At 47.4% G+C, this 18,966-nt stretch overlaps 1 protein-coding gene across 1 annotated transcript; it reads right to left on the bottom strand.

Moving 5' to 3' along the window:
* Window positions 1–1,488: 1,488 nt before the first annotated feature.
* LOC120922497 (zinc finger protein 850-like) lies at window positions 1,489–18,489 on the bottom strand. The gene is made up of 2 exons (XM_040334688.1): window positions 18,389–18,489; window positions 1,489–3,961 (listed from the first exon to the last, which is right to left on the bottom strand). The coding sequence occupies exon 2, from the start codon at window positions 3,683–3,685 to the stop codon at window positions 1,637–1,639; it is 2,049 nt and encodes a 682-aa protein (XP_040190622.1). The 5' UTR covers window positions 3,686–3,961; window positions 18,389–18,489; the 3' UTR covers window positions 1,489–1,636.
* Between the last annotated feature and the right edge of the window lie 477 nt (window positions 18,490–18,966).

The raw sequence follows: 18,966 nt of genomic DNA, 5'->3' as shown, positions 1-18,966 counted from the left end.
TGACGTGGCTCCCAAACAAAATTGGCGTCCTTTTTTTCCTACAAATAGAGCTTTCTTTTGGTGGTATTTGATCATCTCTGCGGTTTTTAGTTTTTGCGCTATAAACAAAAATAGAGCGACAATTTTGAAAAAAATTCAATGGGCCAGATTCACGTAGAAAAGCGGCGGCCCAACGTATCGTAGATACGTTACACCGCCGCAAGTTTTCATCGCAAGTGCCTGATTCACAAAGCACTTGCGATGAAAACTACGCCCGCGGCCTCCGGCGCAAGGTGGGCCAATTCAAATGGTCGTGTGCCATTTAAATTAGGCGCGCTCCCGCGCCGGACCTACTGCGCATGCTCCGTTTCGCAAATCCCATTGTGCTTTGCGTGCCGTGACGTCATTTTTTCGAGCGGCGACGTGCGTAGCGTACTTCCGTATTCCCGGACGTGTTACGCAAACAACGTTCATTTTTAAATTTCGACGCGGGAACGACGGCCATACTTTAGACAGCAATACGTTTGCTGACTAAAGTTAGGGCACCTAAAACGACGACTAAATTTGCGACGGGAAACTAGACTAGCGGCGACGTAGCGAATGCGAAAATCCGTTGTGGATCCGCCGTAACTCCTAATTTGCATACCCGACGCTGGTTTACGGCGCAAACTCCCCCCAGCGGCGGCCGCGGTACTGCATCCTAAGATCCGACAGTGTAAAACAATTACACCTGTCGGATCTTAGGGATATCTATGCGTAACTGATTCTATGAATCAATCGCATAGATAGAAACAGAGATACAACGGCGTATCAGGAGATACACCGTTGTATCCCCTTTGTGAATCTGGCCCAATATTTTTTACTTTTTGCTGTAATAAATATCCCCCAAAAATATATATAAAAAAAAATGTTTCCCTCAGTTTAGGCTGATACGTATTCTTCTACATATTTTTCGTAAAAAAAACGCAATAAGCGTTTGATAGGTTTGCGCAAAAGTTATAGCGTTTACAATATAGGGCATAGTTTTATGGCGTTTTTATTCTTTTTTTTATTTTTACTAGTAATGGCGGCGATCAGCGATTTTTATCGGTACTGCGACATTATGGCGGACACTTCTGATACATTTTTGGGACCATTGGCATTTTTATAGCGATCAGTGCTATACAAATGCATTGATTACTATAAAAATGCCACTGGCAGAGAAGGGGTTAACACTAGGGGGCGAGGAGGGGGTTGAGTTCCCTGGGTGTGTTCTAACTGAAGGGGGGGTGGACTGATGTGGGGAAATGACAAATTGCTGTTCATACATTGTATGAACATTGTATGAACAGGCGGTAGGTCATTTCCCCCCCTGACAGGACCGGGAGCTGTGTGTTTACACACACAGCTCCCGGTTCTCGCTCTGTAACGAGCGATTGCAGGTGCTCGGCAGCGATCGCGCCCGCCGGGATCGGGTAACGAGCGGGGGGCACGCGCGCCCCTATTGGCTGCTTGGCGAGATGACGTAATATTACTTGATCTCGCCAAGCAGAGCCGACCTGCGGCGGCTGGTCGGCAAGCGGTTAATACCCCCCTTTTGTTAGAATATCCGCTCTGCAGTGGAGGAGGAAGTGGGTGAACCCTCTGGTGGCGGATAAACGTTGTCCAATTCAGAACATTATTTTTTTCCAGTGTGAACCTTCAGGTGTCTGATAAGCTGTCCCTTCTGTATAAAACCTTTATTACATTCAGAACATTGATACGGCCTTTCTCCAGTGTGAGTCATCTCGTGTTTGATAAGATTTGCCTTCTGTGTAAAAGTTTTGTCACATTCAGAACAATGAAAAGGCTTCTCTATTTCAGATTTGTTTCTAGTGTGAATTTTCTCATGTCTGATAAGATTTGCCTTACTTATAAAAGGTTTACCACATTCAGAACACTCAAATGGTTTATCTCCCGTGTGAATCATCTGGTGATGGACAAGGTGTGACCTCAATGAAAATGCTTCCTTACATTCAGAACACTCAAATGGTTTATCTCGCGTGTGAACCATCTGGTGTTGGACAAGGTATGACCTCATTGGAAATGCTTTGTTACATTCAGAACACTGAAATGGTTTATCTCCCGTGTGAATTATACGGTGTTGGGAAAGGTATGACCTTGATAAAAATGCTTTGCCACATTCAGGACACTGATACGGCTTCACTCCAGTGTGACCCTTCATGTGATTGACAAGGCTGGGCTTCATTTTAAAAGTTTTGTCACATTCAGAACACTTATACGGCTTCTCTCCAGTGTGGTCCCTCTCATGTACGATAAGCTCTGCCTTTTTCATAAAAGCTCTGTCACATTCAGAACACTTGTACGGCTTCTCTCCAGTGTGAATCCTCTCATGCACGTGAAGGTTTTCCTTCAATGTAAAAGCTTTGTCACATATCAAACAACGAAATGGCTTGACCCCAGTGTGGACCCTCTTGTGTCTGAGAAGTAAAGGTTTCAACCTAAAAGCTTTGTTGCATTCAGAACATTGAAATGGCTTCTCTCCAGTGTGGATCCTCTGGTGCAAGAGGAGCGCTGCATTCCTTATAAAAGCTTTATCGCATTCTGAACATTGATAGGGCTTCTCTCCAGTGTGAACTCTTTGGTGTATGGTGAGGTGTGATTTCGATGGAAAAGATTTTTTACACTGAGAACACTGATACCGCTTCTCCCCAGTATGGACCCTCTGGTGCAGATTAAACTGTGACTTTGTTGTAAAAGCTTTGTCACATTCTGAACAACAATAAGGCTTCTCTTGATGATGAGTCTCATGGTGCTCGATAAGAGCCGACTTCAATGCAAAAGCGTTGTCACAGTCAGAACACTGATGCAGGTTCCCTTCAGTGTGAACCATCTGGTGTGTAATAAGACATGCTTTTTGTGTAAAAGATTTATCACATTTTAAGCATGGATATGGCTTCTCACCAATAGGAGCTCTTTGGTGTCTGATAAGCTGTGACTTTGTTGCAAAAGGCGTGTCACATTCAGAACATTGAAATGTTTTTTTGTGACCCATCTGATGATGTTTGCGAAGCTCTGACTTCCTTAAAAAAGCTCTGTGACATTCTGAACACTGAAATTGTTTTTCTCCAGTGTGCATTACCATATGACTAGCAAGAATTGACTTTTGAGTGAAAGCTTTGCCACATTCAGGACACTGAAATGGCCTCTCCCCTGCATGAAGCATCTGGTGTTTCATAAGTTTTCTTTTTGTTGCGAAAGCTTTGCTACATTCGGAACACTGAAATGGCTTCTCTGCTATATGAACCCTCTGGTGTACGATAAGATCCGTCTTTCTGGCAAAAGCTTTGTCACATTCGGAACACTGAAATGGCTTCTCTCCTGTATGAACCCTCTCATGTCCGATAAGATTTCCCTTTGTTGTGAAAACTTTACCACATTTGGAACACTGAAATGGCGGCGCTTCTGTATGAACTCTCTCATGTGCGAGAAGATATCCCTTTGATGTGAAAGCTTTGCTACATTTGGAACACTGAAATGGCTTCTCTCCTGTATGAACCCTATCATGTGCAAGAAGTTTTGACATTGCTGCAAAAGCTTTGCCACATTTAGTACAAAAATACCTCTTCACTTTAGGGTGAGCAATCTTATGTGCAAGGTTGGGTTTCATTGTAATAGCTATGACACTTTGCGAAACAGGAAACGACACCCCTTCTATGTGTTCCATCTGGTATTTAGTTAGGTCTGATTTTGCAGTAAAACCTTTGTCACAATCCAGAGAAGGTATTGTTTTTCTCTTGAATTTGACTTAAATCAGTTGTCACCTCCAGAACCCCCAAAGAGGCAGGATCAATGCTGAAGGATATCCAAAACAATCATCATATGGCTTGTGTCCAGAGTGAATCTTCCAGTCTCTCAGAACACCCAAATGGACTTGGCACCAGGGTGACTCAGTTGTGACTAGGACGACCAACCTGACCAGAGATTTGGTTCACCAATCCACCTGTACGGAGATTAAAAAAAAAAAAATTTTTGTTAATACAGTAAAGTAGCTTTCTTTTTCATTTAACCTTCATTATTACATTTTAAAATAGTGTGTGATGTACATGTAACGGAACGTCCCACACTCCGCTTCCGTCATATACAGCTTCCTATCAGTCTGGATCCTATATACAGCTTCCTATCAGTCTGGATATAGATATCAGATATTCCAGCTGCCCTCAACACACAACGAGACGAGACGAGACTTGTTTGTGTGCTGAACATGGAGTGTTTAATAGAACCAAGAATACAGCCTTATATACAGTTTAAAGAGGTAACCAGAACATAAATTAACATGAGCTAATTAACTAATCATTTACCCAGACGAGGGGACTCAGATATGACCTTTCAAGGTAGACATCCCGTCTCCTCTCACCTACTATACAATACACATTATCATAAAAGTAAACACAGAACATCTTTACATAAAAGCAGGGTCAATTAGCACAGAGATGGCTGGAAGCGAGGACATTAGCATCTATGAATGAGTCACTCTTACAACCAACCCTTTGAGTTCAGAATCAACAACCAGCAAATAGTTCTCTACAGATATCCTGGAAGATATTGTGGATAATAATTACATAATAATCCCCTCTTAGGTAGTCCAAGATATACATTTCTCAGTCGGCGTATGCCGATGATGTGCTATTCCATCTTATGGACCCATTGATCTCCCTGCCAAACCTGATGCGAGAACTTAAACATTTTGAAACGCTGTAGAATTTTTAAATTTCACAAAGTCGGAGGTTCTCCCTATTTAATTATCTCCTTCCTTGGGCTTTCGCCTTCAAGCTGCCCTTCCTTTTACCTGGGTTTACGTGGGTTTACCTGGAAGTACTGAGTACTTGGACCTTGAAGAAGGGGTAACACCCCGAAAGCTTGTCCTGAAAAATTGTTGTAGCAATGTAGCGCTACATTGCTACAACTTTTCTGCAACTTTAGTGTTTTAAGATGTGGAGAAGATCGGGCCCAGAGGGAGCAGCAGATGGAGAAGATCAGATGAGCCTGACGGCGCCCCTTACTGATGTGTGCTCTAGGCGGGTGCCTACCTTGCCTATTCGTAGCGCAGGCACTGATCCCACCATACGTGCAGTAGCGTGCCACAATGGCCACAGCCTCACCAACAGTGCTCTGGGATGGAAGGATAGATTCCGGCCAGGTCAGCAGGCACCCGGTACCAGCGGAAAAAAATCTTAGAATTTGTTTCCTGGGTCTTCGAGTCAATAGAACTGGAATGAGTGAGCTGGTATAGGTGGGTCAACTGATCCGAGGTTCAAGACCTAAATCTCTCTCCCACACCCACACATAGATAGGCTTAGATTCAGGGGTGGTAAAACTGAGCAGTTGGTATAGTTCGGAAACCATATGTGGTACCGGCTCTTCTGCTATAAAAATCAGTTGAAAAGGCATGAGAGAGGACGGATCCCTGATAGAGTGGCCATGAACCCCAAAGAAGTGGTGAAGTTGACTATGCCACCAAAATTCTAGCTGTCAGGGTCTCAAAAGACAGCAGCCTACCGTTCCTCATGAGCTTACCACAGCTGGCGCTTCCATCATATACCCAGGGCCTGAAGAACCACAGGAACCCACCCAGCGGAGCCAGTGGGGATACAGGGGTGGGCCAGATCGTAAATTGGATTGATCCGGTCCCAAACAGTAAGGGCATTGGTCATGAGTGAGTGAGTGAATAACTTATATAGCGCTACAAATGCGAACTGAATCGCCTCAAGGCACTTGGCATCCATTTTCCTTCTGTTTATCCTTCAGAATAGGTGGATCTTGGGAAAGTGAAAATGGGCAAGTGAAATCCAACAGCTCCCTGTGCCCCCGAGACAACCACGGGCATAAGACAAGTTTCCCCCTGCCATGTATTTCTCCAGGGGGACCCAAAGATTAAAGTGAGTGTGGATCCTCTGAAGAGCAATGGCCCTATAGTACCGATGCATGTCCGGGATGCCCAAATTACACGCAAGCCCTCCTCTGTGATCTCCGTCTGTGACCCCTGCAGGATCGTCTAACAGGTTTCTTATTTAGCCACCATGACCAGGGCCTATGGGCGCCTGACGGTAAAGCCAAAGTAGCCGTAACAGCAGCATGGTCAGAGATAGTAATGTTTCCAATGGACGCCAACTGCAGTAGCTCAAGGGCAGGACGGTCCACATAAATTAGGTCAATATGGATGTACACAACGTGGACTTTAGAGTAGTAGCTGAAGTCCCAGTCTGAGGGGTGGAGCACACGCCAGCTGTCAATCAAGAGGGAAGTCTAAAGGGCTTTGCAGAAATGCTTGAGGAAGGCATAAGAATGGGAAGGTCGCCTATGGGAAGTGTAAAGTATAGGGTCAGGGCTAATGTTAAAGTCTCCCCCAAGGACCAAGTAGCCTTCCTTAAAATCTGCCAGTCGCCCCAGGACAGCGGCAATAAAAAGGTAAGATGGTTAAGATTGGGAGTGTAGATCGTGGCAAATGTGACAATTTTCCCAGCAATGGAACCATTCTAAAAAAACATAGCGGCCCTGGGAATCTACCATGCTCCCAGTGGACTGGAAAGGGCAGGATTCATGGACTGCAATGGTCATGCCCCTGAAATTGGGTATCGGGTAAGTACTCAGTGGACAGCTTGGGTACCGATTGGGGAGTGAAATGCATCTCCTGCAGTAGGACCACCTGTGCCCCTGACCTTTTTAGTTCCCACCAGAGCTTTCTGCGCTTGCATGGAGAACAGAGACCCCTAACATTTTACCTTAAGAGTAGCCATAGAAGGTCCAAAGGTTGGGCAAGTCTCCAGACTTGCCAACGAGCTTGGTTTGGGCGGTGAAGCGAGAGGCAGTTCCTGGTAGAAGAGAAAGATGAGCATGAGAATTCAACATAAAACCATAGAACCATAGAAAACAAAACAGGATACTAAATATCCAAACCAACATTTGAAATAGCTGTCGGCCAGGCGTGGGACACTGCTCCACTAGGGATAGGCTACTAGGCCATAGCCCTTGTTCCCAATAGGGATCTGTACCCATAATGCCGCATACACACGAGTGGAAATTCCGACAAGAAAAGTTTGACGTGAGCTTTTGGTCGGAAATTTCGACCGTGTGTATGCTCCATCTGACTTTTTCTGTTGGAATTTCCGACAACAAAAATTTGAGAGCTGGTTCTCAATTTTTCCGACAAGAAAAGTTCTTGTCGGAAACTCAGATCTTCCGTATGCAATTCCGACGCACAAAAAAAACATGCATGCTCGGATCCAAGACGACGCATGCTCGGAAACATTAAACTTCATTTTTCTTGGCTCGTCGTAGTGTTGTACGTCACCGCATTTTCAGACAACATTTATGTGACCGTGTATATGCATGCCAAGTTTGATGGAAATTTTGTCGGAAAAAAATCAACGTTTTTTTTGTCAGTAATTCTGATCATGTGTACACGGCATAAAGGTAGGGTCTACGTGGGGAACGTGTGTCAACATGAGAGGGAAGGTAGGGAAGCTCAGCCCTGTCCACCTCATATAGCTGGGTGCTACAGTAGGGGGGGGGGGGGTCAGTATGGAAGCCCGGAAGGTTTCAGTCCAGGGTCCGTACAGCAAGTACAGGGAACCTAGCACAATAACTGAAGCAGCCTCAACATGAGGTCAGTCCGGGGCCTAGCCGATGGGTCAGTGGGCCGGCTTCAGTGACAGCGGCCTGGGAGTTTCTCACTTCTGCCTAATCTTGTCCCATGAGGGGGGGGGGGGGCACCAAACATTATTTCCCCCCCGGGAGAAAGCTTCCCCACTGGTACTGCCTATAAGAGTACCAGTACCAGCCGTTCTACTCTAATAAAGTAAAATGGCTAGTGGCTAGTGAAGGGGGAGAGGTGGCTTGGGTGGCCGGGGGGGTTGTCCGGCCGCTGTGGGAGAGACCTGTCAAAGTGGGCCAGTCTGGATGAAGTCCAGGGCCATATTTTTGTCCCAGTCCAGCCCTGCAAGTGGGGCTTTTCTATAAGTGGAAGCACTTCGGACTCTGCACTTCAGCGAATGCACAAAGCAATAAAATAATTAATTATTTTGCTGTTCATAATACAGGTATACAATTTTCTTTTTTTTTTTTAACGTTTCGGTTTCCTCCCCTTTCGAAAATGCACTCTCTACCACTCCTTCTGACAGCTGTGTCTTCTATCCTCAAACTGTCTTCCAGTCACCCCTCTGGTCCACCCTACACCCTATATATATCACCCTTACTTCTGTCCTCTCCTTATTACTGCACTCACCAACTCATGCTAATTCTAATATCAAACGCCCAATGCTCCAAATCACTGGGGCAGGTCCACTCATATAAATCGCATTCCTACATTACTTCCCTCACCCTCCTGCTTCTCCTATCCTCTGGTGATATCTCCCCAAACCCTGGGCCTCCTTCATCCAAATGTGCTCAACGCACCCATTACCCTACACCCTCTGGATGCAGCCGCAATGCACACAATCTAGTTCCCATTTCTCTTCTTCCCAAGACCAGACTTCCTTTCTCCTGCGCCATTTTGAACGCTCGCTCTTTCTGTAACAAACTCACGTCCCTCCACGATCTCTTTATCGCTAATTCATTTAATCTACTCGCCATTACTGAAACCTGGCTTCACGAATCCGACACTGCGTCTTTTGCTGCTCTATCCCACGGTGGTCTTCTTTGGACTCACTCCCCCAGACCCAGTGGACGCAAAGGAGGGGGTGTTGGAATCATTTTAGCCCCACACAGCACCTTTCAGGTACTTCACCCATCTCCCTATCTGTCACTCTCCTCATTTGAGGCGCATTGCATTCGCCTCTTCTCCCCAGTTTCTCTAAGGAAAGCCCCCTGGTCCAGTATCCTCCTTTCTTGATGACTTCTCTGCCAGGCTACCCTACTTTCTCTCTTCTGAAATCCACACAATCATTCTTGGCGACTTCAACATCCCTACTAATGCTAACACTTCTGCAACTTCTCAGTCTAACCTCCTCTTTTGACCTGAAGCAATGGATTACATGCTCCTACTCACTCTGAAGGCAATACCCTTGACCTTGTGTTTTCCCACCTATGCACTTCATGCAACCTCTCCATCGATCCTTACCCCCTCTCTGATCACTACCTTATTAATTTCACTCTCTCCCTCTCCTCCGTCTCCTCTCCCTCCAAATGCCTAATGCCGCATACACACCATCACTTTATGTGATGAAACAAAACGACACTTTCTGTGAAGTAAAAAATGACGTTTTTGAAACTTCAATTTTCAAAGACGAAGTTGCCTACACACCATCGTTTTCTCACAATGATCTTGCAAAGTGAGGTTACGTTCCACCACTTTTTCCATTGAAGCTCGCTTCATAAGTAGCTTCTGGGCATGCGTGGATGAAAAAACGTCTTAGAAAACGACGTTTTTTGCTACACACGGTCAATTTCTGTGAAGTAAAAAGTGCACTTTTGAAAAACGACACATAAAATTGAAACATGCTTCAATTTTTTTTGGTCGTTTTTTACAAGACATAAAACGACATTTTCCCCCACACACAGTCAATTAAAGTGACGTTTTTAAAAACGTCATTTTTTTTCATCACATAAAGTGATGGTGTGTACGCGGCATTACAGTCACTCGTAGAAACCTTCATCATATCAACCCTTCTCTTCTACACTCTGTGACTGACCACCTCTATGACAAAATCGCACCCCTGTCCTGCACCCACCTAGCCTCTTCTGTCTACAACACTTCACTTCTAGTATCACTGGACAGACTGGCCCCCCTCACTACATGCAGAATAAGGCCCTGTCCCCTTCAACCCTGGCAAACAGATGATACTAGAAGTCTGAAAAAACACAACCGTGCTCTCGAGTGCCAGTGGCGCAAGACTAAGTCCCAGGAAGACTTCGTCCAGTATAAATCTGCCCTCCAAATATACAATTCCAGCCTCCTCGCTGCCAAGCAGACCTACTTCATCACCCTCATTAAAAACGTATCATCCCGTCCCCGTCAACTCTTCTCTACCTTCAACTCTCTCCTTCGTCCTCCATTGCCTCCACCCACTAACTCAATCAACGCCCAGGAGATTGCCAATCACTTCAAACAGAAGATTGATACAATTCGCAAGGAGATCTCTACTGTTCAGATACCCTCCATTCTATACACCTCATGCCCACAGGTACAGTAATTACTTCCCTCGTTCAACCCCACCGCTACAGACGAGGTTGCTAAATTACTTGCTAACGTCCATCTTACCACCTGCGCTCTGGATCCTGTTCCCTCACAAATGCTACGTTCACCATCTGGCTCTATTCTACACTCTCTAACCCACATCTTCAATCTCTCTTCTGGCATCTTCCCCAACTCTTTGAAACATGCACTAGTCAGCCCCATACTTAAAAAGCCCTCACTGGACCCATCCAATCTTGACAACCTACGCCCCATCTCCTTGCTCCCCTTTTTATCCAAACTCCTTGAACGTCTAGTCTACAACCGCCTGAGCATCCACCTTGCTGATAATAACCTTCTTGATCCCCTTTAGTCTGGATTTCGTCCTCAACATTCCACAGAAACTGCTCTCCTAAAACTAACAAACGATATACTAACGGCCAAAACTAAGGGACACTATTCTGTGCTCCTACTCCTGGACCTCTCTGCCGGTTGACCACCCACTCCTCCTCAAAAAACTCCACACCTTTGGTCTCCGTGACTGTACTCTTCGCTGGTTCTCTACCTACTTATCCAACCGCACCTTCAGCGTTACTTACAACTCTACTTCCTCCTCTCCATTCTCTGTTGGGGTCCCCCAAGGTTCTGTTCTTGGACCCCTCCTATTTTCAATCTACACCTCCTCCCTGAGTCAGCTGATAGCCTCCCACGGCTTCCAATACCACCTCTACGCTGACGATACTCAAATCTATTTCTCTGCCCCTCAACTCACTCCTTCATTTTCCTCACGTATCACTAATTTACTATCAGATATATCACTTTGGATGTCACACCACTTCCTCAAACTCAATCTTTCCAAAACGGAACTTATTTTCCCTCCCCCACGTGCCTCTTCCCCTGATCTCTCTGTCAAAATTGATGGCACAACTATCAGCCCATTCCCACGTGTCAAGGTCCTAGGAGTAGTCCTGGACTCTGAACTGTCCTTTAAGCCTCACGTTCAATCACTGTCCAAATCTTGCCGCCTCAACCTTCGCAACATCTCCAAAATACGCCCCTTTCTAACCAATGACACCACAAAGCTCTTAATTCACTCCCTGGTCATCTCTCGCCTTGATTACTGCAACTCCCTTCTCATTGGCTTACCGCTGCATACTCTAACCCCCCTTCAATCCAGACCTTACCAACCGCTCGGTCTCTGCTACTCCTCTCTGTCAATCCCTCTACTGGCTTCCGCTCGCCCAACAAATTAAATTCAAAATTCTAACTTCGACATACAAAGCCAACCACAACTCTGCCCCCAGCGACATCACTAACCTAGTCTCTAAATACCAACCTAATCGTTCTCTTTGTTCCTCGCAAGACCTCCTGCTCTCTAGCTCTCTCATCACCTCCTCCCATGCTCGTCTACAGGACTTTTCCAGAGCCTCTCCAAGCATATGGACCTCCTTACCCCAAACTGTCTATCTCTTTCTCTATTAGCTTTTAGAGGATCCCGGAAAACCCTCCTCTTCAGAGAAGCCTATCCTACCCACATCTAACAACTGTATTTTAATTTTGTCCATCTGATCACCCCCCACATCTACTACCCTCTGTTCCACTTGACCCTTCCTTTTAGATTGTAAGCTCTAACGAGCAGGGCCCTCTGATCCTTCCTGTATTGAATTGTATTGTAACTATAATGTCTTCCCTGATGTTGTAAAGCACTGCGTAAACTATTGGCGCTATATAAATCCTGTATAATAATAATAATCATCATCCATCAGTCCCGGGGAGGAACCAGGCGCGGGGCATTGCCGACCCCTTTTGCGACTTCTGCACTTAGCCGGCAGCCAAGGTTGAGGGAGCTGAACAGTGGGGAAATCCGACGGTCCCCTCCAATCCAGAAAGTCAACTGGATCCAGCTCAAAAGCAGATAGAAAGTGTGGGAGATCATGTTTAGTACATAGAGTGACCGGTCTGCTATTTCTGGTCACCTGCAGATTGAAGGGAAACCCCCCCAATGATAGGCCAGCCCTGCATTCTGGATATCAGCCAGCAGGGGGCAAATCGTTCTGATCGCACAGTTAGAGTGGTGGAGGGAGGAGGGTGGGACCCCCTTCTGTCACCTATAAAAGTAATCCAGCGGCTCGTTAGCTGCTCGGATTAATTTTATTGTGTGCAGAATCGCGGGCCCTAAAAGAGGAGATCTCAATCATTGCTGCAGGGATGCCCGAGGTATCACCCTTCCAACTGGCGTTTATAAATGTCCTTGGACAGGAAGTGGTTAACTAAGCAAACAAAAACATACAGTGAGGTACAGTCTTTAGTCCTGACTCTTGAACCGGCTTAACGTCTTTAACGTCCCTCCTGTTGAGTGCCTCCACAGCAAGCAGCTTGCTATGGGGGCACCCAAGCCGATATACAGCTCCCTGTGTCTACTCAGACATGGAGCTGTCATTCGGCCCTGCTTCCTCTCTCTCGAGATTGGTTAACAAAACTTTGATTGACAGCCGCGGGAGCCAATGGTGCCACGGCTGTGTCTCAGCCAATCAACAGGAGATTCCCAGGTGGCCGAGTGGACATCACTGGACAGAGACTGGGCTCAGGTAAGTATTCAGGGGGGCTGCTACACCCAGAAGGCATTTTATCCTAATACATACCTTGCCTAACAGCACTTTCAACACTCTTCTCTTTTGAATTGGCTACTATTGAAGAGGTTACAAAACTTTTCTTAGATTCCCACCTAACCAATTGTCCCTTGGATCCTGTTCCATCACCACTACCATGGTCACCCTCTTTATCTATACCACGTTTCCTCACTCACATCTTCAATCTCTCCCTCTCTAGTGGCACCTTCCCTTCCCCTCTAAAACATGCACAGATCACGCCCATACTTAAAAAGACCTCACTGGACCCCACCAACCTGAACAACTTAATTAAGACCCATCTCATTGCTCCCATTCACCTCTAAACTTCAAGAACGCCTAGGGCTAGATTCAGTAAGAGTTACTCCGGCGTATCAGTCGATACGCCGTCGTAACTCTGAATTTACGCCGTCGTAAATTTAAGCGTATTCTGGAAACCAGATACGCTTAAATTAGGCTAAGATACGAGCGGCGCAAGTCTCTTACGCCGTCGTATCTTAGAGTGCATATTTACGCTGGCCGCTAGGTGGCTCTTCCGTCGTTTTCGGCGTAGAATATGCAAATGACCTAGATACGCCGATTCGCAAACGTACGTGCGCCCGGCGGTATTTTTTTACGTCGTTTGCTTTTTCGGCGTAACGTTGCTCCTGCTTCTATGAGGCGCACGCAATGTTAAGTATGGACGTCGTTCCCGCTTCGATTTTTGAATTTTTTACGCCGTTTGCGTAAGTCGTTTGCGAATAGGGCTGGATGTAATTTACATTCACGTCGAAACCAATACGTCGTTGCGGCGTACTTGGGAGCAATGCACATTGAGATATGTACATGAACGTTCATAAAAAACCTCAATCACGTCAGGTCATCATACATTAACATAAAACATGCCCCCCCCTTCCACATTTGAATTAGGTGGGCTTACGCCGGCCCATTTACGCTACGCCGCCGCAACTTACGGAGCAAGTGCTTTGTATATAATGCACTTGCACGTCTAAGTTGCGGAGGCGTAGCGTAAATAACATACGCTACGCCCGCACAAAGATACGCTGCCCTTACTGAATCTAGCCCCTAGTCTACAACCGTCTTAGCTCCTACCTCAGTGAAAATAACCTTCTTGACCCCTTACAGTCTGACTTACTAAAGCTCACTCATACCTCCCAACCGTCCCGGATTTCGCGGGAATGGCCCGTGTTCCCGCGAGCAGTGCTATTGTGCTGCAAAATCGCTGGACAATAGCACTGCTAACGTGAACGTCTGATTTATCGCGATCCGCGGTAAATCCCGCGGCCCTGCGATTCCCCCACCCCGCTCTCAAAAACGTTGATCTCCGAAACCCCCACCCTCCGCTCAACAACCTTGACCCCCCCCCCCCGCTCTACAACTCTGATCCACGGAATACCCCCCCCCTCTCAACAACTTTGACCTACGCCCCCCCCCGCTCAACAACTCAGATCCATGGAAGTCCCTCGCCCCCGCTCAACAACTTTTTTTTTAAAGGGTAAATTTTATTGAGATTTCACAAAAATAAACACAAACAAAAAAATGAGACAGAAAAAAAAAATTACATCACATGGCTTTTGCAATACACAGTAGAAAATATATCAGTTCAGTAAAACATGACTCCCGATAATGTGCGTAGTAACCATGTTTAACCATAGAGTCACAAGCATATGTCGGTAAAAACAGTTTCCAGTCATAAAGACGATCATAACATATATTCACTTAACCCGCCTCCCCATTTCCGGAGGTGTATTTCAGCCACGCAGTCCAAATTTTATCAAATTTTTTAGGGCAACCCCTGGCTATGTAAGTCAATTTGTACATTGGCACCGCCCGGCTCACCAGATCCACCCAGCATTGCAGAGACGGAGGAACCGGGTCTCTCCATCTAAGGGCTATCGCCTTCTTTGCATAGCAGAACAGTATTCTAACTAGCACCCTTCTCGACTCCGACAGCTCCTCCTCGTCCAGATCTCCCAGCAGGCACCTGGCAGGGGAGTATATATTCGGGAGGGCTAAGACTTCCTCCATGAATCGAAGAATTGCCTTCCAGAATCCTGCCACATGGGGGCATAGCCACACCATGTGGAAGAAGTCGCCTACTGCCCCCCCACACCTGGGACAGTTCGGGGTATCCGCCCTTCCCATCCTGTGCAAACGCTGCGGAGTATAATAGATCCTGTGCAAGTAATTGAATTGTATTAGTTTGTCTTTTGCTGACAGCATTGATGGCAGCAGTGAGTCCAGGGCCGCAGCCCAGGCCTCATCTGACATGGATGGAACGTCAGACTTCCATTGCGACGCCACCCTCTCCATTCTGGCTGAGGACGTCGTCAACAACGAAAAATAGTATCTAGAAACAAGCTTTGTGTGGTCCTCTTCAGCAATCATTTTCTCTGTGCAAGAAGGGAGAAGTAACACCTCCCCCCCCCCATACTGAGCCCGCGCTGCATGACGCAGCTGCAGGTACCGGAAGTGAAAAGTGGCAGGCATTTTATATTCAGACCGTAGGTCCAGAAAGGATCTAAATCTTCCATCCCTATAAAGCTGATGTGCATATTTGATCCCGTATGTGGCCCAACAATCACCATCTGGAATTTTATATATTTCCTTCAGTTGAGGGTTGTGCCACAATGGGGCATTTGGAGATTCAGATAAGCTGGTACCCCCCATCCTGGCGTTACACATATGAAATATTTTATGGGACAATTTCAGTATTCCCGCCCCCCGATCCGGGTATGGGCCATTACGATATAGAACATTGATCAGAGCCTCATATGAATGCATCTGCGCTGCCTGAGTAGCCACTGAGGCATTGTTTAACTTCGGGAAACCCCACCAATGCACATGTGACAGCTGAGCCGCAAGATAATAACACTGCAAATTTGGCAACGCCAAACCACCCGCTCGAATTGGTAAGAACAGAGTGTCCAAGGACACCCGCGCCGGTTTAGCTCCCCACAAAAAGGGAAGGAGCAGTGTATTGATATCCGCCGCTCAACAACTTTGATCCGCGGACCCCCCCCGCTCAACAACTCTGATCCACGGAATTCCCCCCCCCGCTCAACAACTTCATTTGGGGGGTATGCTCATTTGTCCCTCATTCTGAAGTTGAAAAGTTGGGAGGTATGCTCACTAACGATTTAGTAACTGGTAAAACCAACAGTCAGTACTCCATACTCCTAGTTGACCTCTCTGCAGCCTTTGATACCGTTGACCACCCCCTCCTTCTCAAACTCCATTCACTTGGCCTCCAAGAATCTGCTCTATCCTGGTTCTCTGTCCATCTATTACAGCGCTCCTTCAGTGTTACCTACAACTCTTGTCTCCTCCTCCTCCATTGCCCCTTTCTGTGGGGGTCCCCCAAAATTTTTTTTCTTGGATCCCTTCTCTATGTACACCTTCTCCCTAGGTCACTTGATAACCGCCCACGGCCTCCAATACCACTTATATGCCGATGACACCCAAATCTGTCTACTCCTCACCTCACTCCTTCAGTCTCCTCTCGTATTACTAACTGACATCTCAGCATGGATGTCGCACCACTTACTTAAAGCGGGAGTTCACCCGAAAAACAATTTTTAACATTAGATTGAGGCTCATTTTGTCTAGGGGAATCGGGTGTTTTTTTTAAAATTGAAGCAGTACTTACCGTTTTAGAGAGAGATCTTCTCCGCCGCTTCCGGGTATGGGTCTTCGGGACTGGGCGTTCCTATTTGATTGACAGGCTTCCGACAGGCTTCCAACGGTCGCATACATCGCGTCACGAGTAGCCGAACGTCGGTGCGGCTCTATACGGCGCCTGCGCACCGACGTTCGGCTACTTTCGGAAAATCGTGACGCGATGTATGCGACCGTCGGAAGCCTGTCAATCAAATAGGAACGCCCAGTCCCGTGTATTGCGGTAAATGACGTCGCAAGGACGTAATTTGCTTCAAAGTGAACGTGAATGGCGTTCAGCGCCATTCACGATTCACTTACGCAAACGACGTAAAAATTTTAACTTTGCGACGCGGGAACGACGGGTATACGTAGCATTGGCTGCCCCTGCTATTAGCAGTGGCAGCCTTACGCAAAAACCGACGTACGCAAACGACTTAAACTGCGTACGCAGGGCTCACGTAGGGTTGTGAATCGGCGTTAGTATGCAATTTGCATACTATACGCTGACCACTACGGGAACGCCCCCTAGCGGCCATCGTAAGAATGCAGCCTAAGATATGCGTGGCATAAGAGCCTTATGCCAGGCATATCTTAGGCTGCAGTCGGCGTAACAAGCTCTCTGAATCAGGAGCATTCGAAACGCCGGCGCAAGTAAGCAATTGCGCTGCGTAACTATGGTTACGCAGACGCAATTGCTTCTTGAATCTGGGCCAAGGGGTTTAGTTTGTACACAATTGCAAATATATGTGCAAACCACAGCGGCCACATCACGGAACCCCGATGTACTGTGGTCCTAACTATCATTTTAAGTCTCCCAAGTTGGAGCAATAAAAGGGTGTCCTGTGTGTCCATGCACCTTTATGGAGCACAGTACACTGGGGAGTTTTGAACAGTACTGTAGGTGATTTGTCTGTGGGGGGGGGGGGGGTAGGTGGGCTGTGAGTGGGAGGGAGGTGATCTGTGCATGGGGGGTAGGTGATCAGTGGATGGTGGTAAAACGGGAATGTGTGTGGTGGGAGGTACGTGATCTGGGTGTGTGGGGGGGGGGGGGGTGTTGGGTCATCTGTGTTTGGGGAGGAGGTATGTGATCTGTGTGTAGGGGGGGGGCATAGGTGATTCTTGTGTGGAGGAGGTAGGTAATTTGTGTGTAGGGGGAGGTTGTTAGGTGATCTGTGTTTGGGGGGGGGGGGGTAGGTGATCCGTGTGGAGGAGGAGGAGGGGAGGTAGGTGATCTGTGTGGAGGGAGGGGAGGTAGGTGATCTGTGTGAAGGAGAAGGAGGGAAGGTAAATAGGTGATCTCTGTGTGGGGGAGGAGGAGGGGAGGTAGGTGATCTCTGTATGGGGGGGGGAGGAAGGAAGGGAGGTAGGTGATCTGTGTGTGGGGGAGGAGGAGGGGAGGTAGGTGATCTCTGTATGGGGGAGGGAGGTAGGTGATCCGTGTGGGGGAGGAGGAGGGGAGGTAGGAGATCTGTGCGGGGGGAGGAGGGGAGGTAGGTGATCTCTGTGTGGGGGAGGAGGAGGTAGTTGATCTCTGTATGGGGAAGGAGGAGGGGAGGTAGGTGATCTGTGTGGGGGAGGTAGGTGATCTCTGTGTGGGGGAGGAGGGGAGGTAGGTGATCTGTGTGGGGGAGGTAGGTGATCTCTGTATGGGGGAGGAGGGGGTAGGTGATCTCTGTATGGGGGAGGAGGAGGGGGGTAGGTGATCTCTGTATGGGGGAGGGGAGGTAGGTGATCTCTGTATGGGGAAGGTAGGTGATCTCTGTATGGGGAGGGGAGGTAGGTGATCTCTGTATGGGGGGGAGGAGGAGGAGGGGAGGTAGGTGATCTGTATGTTGTAATTCTTCTCTCGGGACATTCTGTGAACAAAGTTCACCATGACCTGATTTTTGTTCAGTACATATGTGTGCACTTACTTTACCGCCCCTCCCCCATAGTGACCTCACATTGCCCCTCCATAGCTCCCTATTCTTACCCCGATCTCTCCAGAAGTTTTTCTTCAGTCTCCTGTCTGTCTCTGGCTGCAGGAACGTGCGGACGGAAGAAGAGGGGGAGGAGATGTTGTTCTGAATGTTATTTTAGCTCAGAGAGAGGGGGAGGGGTGTCCTCCATTTTCTTGTAGCTCAGAGAGGGGGAGAGAGGTGTCCTCCATTTTCTTGTAGCTCAGAGAGAGGGGTGTCCTCCATTTTCTTGTAGCTCAGAGAGAGGGAGGAGTGTCCTCCATTTTCTTGTAGCTCAGAGAGAGGGAGGGGTGTCCTCCATTTTCTTGTAGCTCAGTGATCTGATCTTCCTGTAATGACTTCTTATTGTTTAGAAGAAATGCGTCCATTGATATAGATCTTCCTCCGTTATATTCAATGTGTCCATGCTTTGCTTTCCTGGTGGATGGTGGGGGTTTCCACTGTCCTCCATTTTCTTGTAGCTCATAGAAGGGGAGGGGGTGCCCTCCATTTTCTTGTAGCCCAGAGAGGGGGAGGGCGGGGTTCTCTCCATTTTCTTGTAGCCCAGAGAGGGGGAGGGGTGCCCTCCATTTTCTTGTAGCCCAGAGAGGGG

This window comes from Rana temporaria, unplaced genomic scaffold, assembly GCF_905171775.1.
Source record: "Rana temporaria unplaced genomic scaffold, aRanTem1.1, whole genome shotgun sequence".
Lineage (NCBI taxonomy): Eukaryota > Metazoa > Chordata > Amphibia > Anura > Ranidae > Rana > Rana temporaria.
This window is presented reverse-complemented; position numbering and strand designations above follow the sequence as displayed.